This window comes from Podarcis vaucheri (genome assembly GCF_965113315.1).
Source record: "Podarcis vaucheri genome assembly, chromosome: 15".
Lineage (NCBI taxonomy): Eukaryota > Metazoa > Chordata > Lepidosauria > Squamata > Lacertidae > Podarcis > Podarcis vaucheri.
This window is the reverse complement of record NC_138753.1, coordinates 42,691,813-42,699,422: the sequence shown is the minus strand read 5'-3', so window position 1 is coordinate 42,699,422 and position 7,610 is coordinate 42,691,813. Positions and strand designations below refer to the sequence as shown.

Here is a 7,610-nt window from a genome sequence, read left to right as displayed (position 1 = left end):
CAGTGGCGAGGTTCCGGAGGGAATACTTCGCCACCACCGACGAAGAAGAAGAGTTGGAGGGGTTCGCTGATTCCGAGGTGGAGGAGGATTCAGCGAGTCGGAACGAAGACCGATGGAGGGAAATGTTCGAGACGTCTGAAGATGAAGAGGATTCGTTTCGGGGTTTCAGCTCCTCACCGCCCAGAGGAGAGGGAGGGGGCGGGGGGGAAGGGGGCCCTGGAGGGGAGGTGGATGTCAGGGAACTGACATCAGAGGGAAAGGAGGTGGTAGGGCTCCCAGAGACTGGGAGAGACTCAACAGCCAAAGCAGGGACCAGCAGGGGGAGCACGGGGTCTCTGGAGGGGAATCTCAGTAATACTGAGAGAGACGCAGCAACGCAGGCAGGAAGCAGGGGAGAGAAAGGGGTGAGAGACACTTCTAGCGAAAATAGTGGGGAGGTGTCAGAAGCAACTGCAGGGAGACCCATGCTTCGTCGGAAGCTGTCACGTCGTGAGTCCAGGAGACGTGTTTCCGTTAAGGAACTTCTTTGTTGGAGGCGTTTCCGCAAACAGCCACTGTCGGACTCCACCAGTGACTAGAGCAGACATGTCTGATGAGCTCTGTCACACACAGAGGCTTGTGGAGCCGCACAAACTCTGAAGGGGCACACTTTTAAGCACAAGCAGCTAATCAACCCCCTGATAGAACATAAAACATAAAACCTTTTTTGCAGTCAAAAATAAAAATAAATAAATAAATGGGGGGGGGGTGACAAGAAATTTTCCACACCAGGCACCACCTGAGCTTCCTTAGGGCCCACTCCACTGTCATGTTTGGTGTTCAGCAGCAGGAGTTTTGGAAGGAATCCTGTAAGCAGGGCCAGTTGGGGGGAGGGGTTGTAGGGGGGCATTTGGCCTGGGGCAAAACCTCAAAGGGGGCCTCAGATTTAGTCACTTCTTAATATTTTTGGTATTTGATTCTTCTCTCAACTTGTTTCTACCTGTAGCAGACCAAAATGTGACTCCCACTCCCAGCTTAGAGCTGCAAACTTAAGCAAATGAGAGATGTGATTTGGTAAAAGACATGGTTCTTTTTTGTTCGCAGATATTTCATCATATTTAATTACATCTCACTTCTTTGGTGTGTGGCGTTATTTTGTTTTGTGTTCCATCATTTTTAATTTTTTATTCTGCCTAAAGCTGGAAGTGGCCTAGGTCTCTCTGGACCCCTGAAACTGGTGTCCCTGGTCATTGTTCTTGCTGGCCAGGGCTGGGAGCAGCACACAGGCACCCAAAGGCTTGGCCAGTATTCTCTGTAAAACGGACTGCAAGCACACAAACACACACACACACACACACACACACACACACACACACACGAAGCATGCCCCAGAACCTTTTGTGATTTGCAGTGTTTCTGAAATGCAGAGAATCCGGAAAGCACCATAGACAGTAGAGTCTGCAGTGAAATAAGCACTCCAGCATAAGTTTGCGATGAGATAACATTCTTTTTATTGCTAAAAGAGATATATTTACCTGTAGATATTTATTTTATGCTATAACAGTTTTATACTTTTCATTTATTCCCCCTATTTGTAGTTATCCCTATGTTGTAAGCATCCCAGAAGCATTCAGTTAAAAAAACCAATAGAATATGCATAAGAAAATAAATATAGACAACGTCCCCTGCAACAATTTAAAAAAAGCCAGTCACAGGACGGGAACCATTCATTAGCCATATTGCTAGTGAGCCTGGCATGGTTTCCGTTTTAATATGACTTTGAGATCTCCGCCAGATAGTGGGTTTTTCTTCTTCATATTCAAGTGTCACAGAAGAGAAGTACTGTCTGCATTTCATCCTCAGCTTTGGGTTTTCAGTGTCTGTAACACTTTCTGGGTCGTTTACAATTTTTGGCTTGCAAGTGTTTATTTCACTCATTTCCCAAAAATATTTTTCACCCAGAACCAGAGTTCCGCTTAAAAGCTGCGAAGCTGCAGCAAGAAACCCAATATAGATGGCCATTCCAGCACGTTGTTCTGTGGGAATCGGAGGCACTCCCAAAACCTCCGAAAACGGAATTCCTTCGTTTCTTAATACAGAGTGAAGATTCCATGAAATGGGAATCAGTACACAAGTACCTGCTGCCAACTCTATCCTTGCTCCGATTGAAAAGAAGCTATCAATGAAATTCTCAGCTTTTCCCGGCTCAAAGATGTTGCATAGAGCAAAGGCCATCCAAAGAACGGTCACCGCATTGGCCACTGAGGCCATTGGCATCAAGTCCTGGGCCACGATGATTTCAGGTGGTAGGGACTCCTCCTCATTGAATGGTATGCATATCATGTTGGTTTTCTTCATAGTAACTCTTCTGACAGAGCAAGCACCCCAGATGCCAATGCCCACAATGCCCTGCTGGTTGCTGCCCATGATTTTGTCCACTTGCCACACTCTCCAGTCAAGGTTGGCAGATGTGGAGCAGATGCTCATTAGGCAGCCCAGGACAGCCAGGAGAAAGGCAGCGAGTTGCACGCAGGACACCCTGCACAACAGGCGGACTGGGAAGGACCCATCATGCGCCTGGGGTGGAAGTTCCACTTTAGTGCTGGGAAGGCTGGCGATAGAAGGCATGCTGGAGAAAAAGACAGACAAAAGATAACCGTTAGATACTTCGGCACAGTATCATATGGACACCTCCTAAAGTTTGAGCAAATAGTGATGTGCAGCTAAAACAATGCCACCATTCTAGGGCAAATTCTGCATTTCCCACCATGAGACGTAGGAATGGAAAAGTCTGATGTACCTGCAATCATAAGTGCCAGGAATCAGACTTCCCCAGGGGTGAAGAAATTGCACAACCGCACGACCCCTTTTGTTCTAGGGACCCCCTCCATGCAGATAATTGGGCTCTTGTCTAGTCCACTCCTCCTCTGCATTCCTATGCTCCCCTCCCTTCCCTCTCCATTGGTAAAATGTCAGGCATGATCCCACCAAAGTTATGCATTCTACCCTTGAAAGAAAGTTGGTGCAACAGACCAATACAGCTACTGTTCAGGAAAGAATCCTTTCTGGCTTTAGTCCTCTCTCTCTCTCTCTCTCTCTCTCTCTCTCTCTCTCTCTCACACACACACACACACACACACACACACACACACACACACTGGGGAAAGCCTACCAAGTGGCTCTCAAGAGAAAAGGAAATAAAAGTCAATTTGTTCCTATCTGAGAAAACTCTGCTCTGTTGGTGGGGAACTGAGGAGCGCTGCATATATGCACCTGCGTGAATCAGTTCTTCAACCAGTCTTTTTCCAGAGCGAGGGCTTTTTCCAGGTCTTTCTCTTCCAGCGTCTGATCTAGGAGAGGACCTGGAAAGAGTGAAGCTGGTCTGAGCACCGTAGCAACTGCTCCTTGGAGTTCTGAGGCAGTTAGAATGCAGCTTGCTTTGAACGCTCAGAAGAACACAAATCATAACTCCAGGGTACTGGTCGTTTGGAACATTTGGCAACTGCTTGGAGGCAGTTTGCATTTGAATACCAGTGTGATTCTGCAACTTTTAAAATACACTTTTTTGTTAGATGTAAGCTTATGCAAAGATTGGATGCAAAATGTGGAAATAAACACCCCAGCTGCCAGTTCCAAAGGAATGAGCGAGCAAGATTTGAAATAAACAAATAAATAAATAACATTGGGTTTGAACACCACTTTGAATTACAGCAACTTTATTCAATAGTACTGGGGACAGACAAGTATTATCTCCCTATTAGTCTGGCAGAGGTGTGGAGATGTCTGGTACTGTGAAATAATTTCTTGGTTAAGTTAGGGCCACTTTGTAAATTCATGATGAGGGGGATCTTTGAGTTTCCCAGCTCATTGGTTACTTTCCTAGTCACACGAATATCAATTCTCCCTACAGTCACTGTGTTGCTCTCCAGGTAGATGACTCCTTTGAGATTCAGTGATGTTCATGTGCTATGGACTCAAAATATTTCTTTGCAGATTTACAAGTCTTCTACAGAGCCTTTTTCTGAACATGCATGTGGGGATTCCTTCCCTTATAAAACATGGGACTGAAAATATCCAGCAATCCCAATCTGAACCCCTGGATGGGAGACCACCCTCAGTGGCGGAGCAAGCTGAGGTAAATGGCGTTTCCGTGCGCTGCTGTGGTTTTGCCAGAAGCGGCTCAGTCATGCTGGCCACATGACCCGGAAAAACTGTCTGCAGACAAATGCCGGTTCCCTCGGTCAGTAAAGCAAGATGAGCGCTGCAACCCCAGAGTCGTTCGTGACTGGACTTAACTGTCAGGGGTCCTTTACCTTTTTTTTATAAAACCAGCAGTGGATGGTGGGGCAGCAGAGGTGGGGTAAGTAAGACTGCTCTCCTGGTTTCCAAACACAGCATGTCACTGGTTCTTATTGGAGGGTGGGGGAGGCATGACACACTGGCCCCACCATGCTGCACCTGCACCTCCCCTTCCCCTCTCCACTGGTGAGCATGGAGGGGAAGGGCAATCTTTCCCTCAGTGGTAGATCATTGCAGAAGGTCCCAGACTCATCACTGGGTCAGACTGGGGAAAGCTGCCTGAAACCTTGGAGAGTTGCTCCCAGTCCCTGTAGACCATAGTAAGCTAGATGGGCCCATAGTCTGACTCAGTATGAGCCAGCTTCCTGTGTTCCTATGCTGTGTGAATAAGCCCTACATGGTTGCAGATCCACTGCAATCTGGTGCAGTGAAAAGTAGTTCAGGATCAGCCCCTCCCCCGCCCCCAACAATTTTAAAATGCTTAGCCCAGTTAAATAATAAACAATGCCCAAAGGGGAGTGAAATGGAGATCCAAAAGCAAAGAGGGGCCACAGTGGAATATCTGATGAGATCTGAAACACAAATAAATACAAAGAACTCCAAAAAGTGTCTGTTCCCCCCCCCTTTGGAGTGTGTCATTATATCAGAAGGTTATTAAAGAGCAGTTTTAAACTGCGATTAATAGGCTCTTTAACTTCAGAGAGGGAGAATCTTTGATGTCAGCTGCTTAAGGATTTGTTTGCTTTGCCACAGGGGCCTACAAATAAATAAAGAGTTGATTTTCCCCACCCTTTCTCCTTCCTGTTGCTTGTGAGGCTAAAATGCTTCTAAAAGCTCTGAAATCTTCCAGCAGAGATAGACCTATTTAGAGTTCAGAGGTCAATGAACTTCGGGAAAATTGAGAAGTTTGTTTTGCAGTCTACAACCACACAATACGAAGCCTTGATATGCAGCCTGGTCCCCAAAGCCCATTGCCAAGGGTATCAAATGACTGATCGTGTCACAACCACACCATGCATTTGAAATATATTTTAAACACGTGGCCTCCTCTAAACAAATCCTGGGAACTGAAATTTGTTAAGGGTGCTGGGAATTATAGCTCTGTGTGGAGTAAATTTCACTTCCCAGGATTCTTTGGGGGAGTCATGTGCTTGAAATGTACTGTGACCATGTACTTAATGTTGCCAGTGGTGGCAAGTGCGCTATATAAGCTAAGTGCAAAGTCAGAGAGGGAGAGAGAGAGAGAGAGTCAGGACCCAGGACCTGGTGCAAGATTTAAGTGCACAACAAGTGCGCCTTCATCAGCCCCTGCTGCAATAAAACAGGTCTCTCCTGTATCAATCTCTACAGCTACAGTCTGACTTCACCCCCAAAGGCGCACTATTCCATTGACTCCCTAGGCAGGCAGATGCCAACTTGAACCAGTTAGAAACAGTGACCACAGTGCTATCAGATTCAACATATAGGTAAGTGAACTATTGCCAAAAAAAGTTCAATCCTGTCAGAGCTGACTTCAAAAGAGGAGATTTCCCAAAAACGAGGGGATTAGTTAAAAAAAAAAAAGAAGTTCAGAGAAAAAGTTAAGATGGTTAAATTTCTCCAGAACTCTTGAAGGTGGTTGTTGTTAGAAATCATTTGGAAAAATAAAAGTGAAGCTAAAATGATAGTTTAAAATCCCATTTTAAGCAATATTAAAACTAATATTTCCCATGGAAGAAATGGGAAATGTTGGAAATAAAGGTCTCAGGTCTATAAACATGACACAATTTGGCACTCTAATTAAAAAGTAAAGACTGCTTTGGATGCACCCCATAAATAATCCACAAGAACCAAAATGACCTCAGAATAGAAAATTTTGTGTTTAATTCTGATCTCCTCACTGACCAGTCAACTAAAGTTTTGATTGATTAAGCCAAGTCAAGCTTGCAGCCCTGGTTGAACACATGAAGCTGGCCACCTGGCACTGTGCTATCTGTACTTCTTCAGGGTCTCAGGACACCATGAATCTGGGTTCCATTAAACTCTGGTGAAATGTTTTGCTCCAGTAGAAATCTATTGCAAGGAGAATGCATAAGTAGGTTGCTGGTAAATTTGTTGCACAACAGATTGCACAATATATTGCAAAACAAGTTTCCACTAGTGCAGCTGTTGCATTTATTCCTCTGTGGTGCAACATTGAAGCTCACCCATCCACTAGCACAAGAGCCCTTCCACTAGTCGACAGAGAATATTGGATAAAATCCAGGGGGCCCTTTCAGCTTATGTTATAGCTCAAAAACAGCATTTTATTTGCCCCATGCCTGGGTTCAGATATCATAACTGCTTCATCGCAGCTATTTCCTTTCTTCCCCTCCCACTTATTTATTCTGTTTAGACAGAGAAGTAACAAAGGGTTGAAATTATGAATATATCAAGGACAGAAGGACTCAGTGTCATATGGTGCTATTTTATCATTAATTTTGTTATTCCAGAAGTTAACTCAAAAGTGTCTACCTTTATGTACCTTGAGTTACAGACACTTCAGATTACAGACGCTTCAGGTTACAGACTCCGCTAACCCAGAAATAGTACCTCGGGTTAAGAACTTTGCTTCAGGATTAGAACAGAAATCACATGGCGACAGCGTGGTGGCAGTGGGAGGCCCCATTAGCTAAAGTGGTACCTCAGGTTAAGAACAGCTTCAGGTTAAGAACGGACCTCCAGAATGAATTAAGTTCTTAACCCGAGGTACCACTGTACATCTATCTTCTTCTTGTTTATTTGATGTTGTTCTTTGATATATCAGTTTCCCATATCTTCTGTAACCATTCTTTTAATGTTTGAATTATTTTCTTTTTTCTAACTGTGCAATGTAAAACTTTACTCCTGTTAGCAGACTGAGAGTCAATTGTACATCTGTATTTCTTTTGTTTTTAATATACACAGAATGGTAGTTTTAGGACTTCTTGTGATATATTTGACTCCTGAGCCTCCTCTCTGGGGTTCTGGAGCCCAAGTGGCTTATTAGTATTTTGGGAGCTTCAGGCTAGAGCAGAGGTGGCAGAAATCTTGTTCTGAAGCTGACTCTGGTTAGTGCACATAATGGTGCCTACCATGGGGCTACAGAGAAGACTCGTTTTTGCAGCTTGTATTGCATCTTTAGTAGTTGGCTGGTGAAGTTACTCTCACTGTGGATTGTATGAAGGTTACTGACTTCCACTGTGGGAGTGGGGCCTCTGGAACATTTAGTGACCCACTGTGACCTACTGGCCACACACTTTGAGGATGAAGTCACTTGAGGATGAAGTGCCCTGGAATCTCCAGTTGTTGGCTGTTCCAGATGAAGTGTCCAT

General features: G+C 44.9%; 1 protein-coding gene across 2 annotated transcripts; it reads right to left on the bottom strand.

Annotated features, from left to right (window-relative positions):
* Positions 1–1,542: 1,542 nt before the first annotated feature.
* LOC309519682 (claudin-34-like) lies at positions 1,543–3,673 on the bottom strand. Of its 2 annotated transcripts, none has more exons than XM_082200757.1 (2): positions 3,253–3,673; positions 1,543–2,608 (listed from the first exon to the last, which is right to left on the bottom strand). In XM_082200757.1, exon 2 carries the CDS (start codon positions 2,605–2,607, stop codon positions 1,675–1,677), a length of 933 nt encoding a protein of 310 aa, XP_082056883.1. In that variant the 5' UTR covers position 2,608; positions 3,253–3,673; the 3' UTR covers positions 1,543–1,674. The 2 variants fall into 2 exon arrangements, with proteins under 2 accessions (XP_082056883.1, XP_082056884.1); XM_082200758.1 differs by having other exon boundaries at positions 3,257–3,673.
* Positions 3,674–7,610: the final 3,937 nt, after the last annotated feature.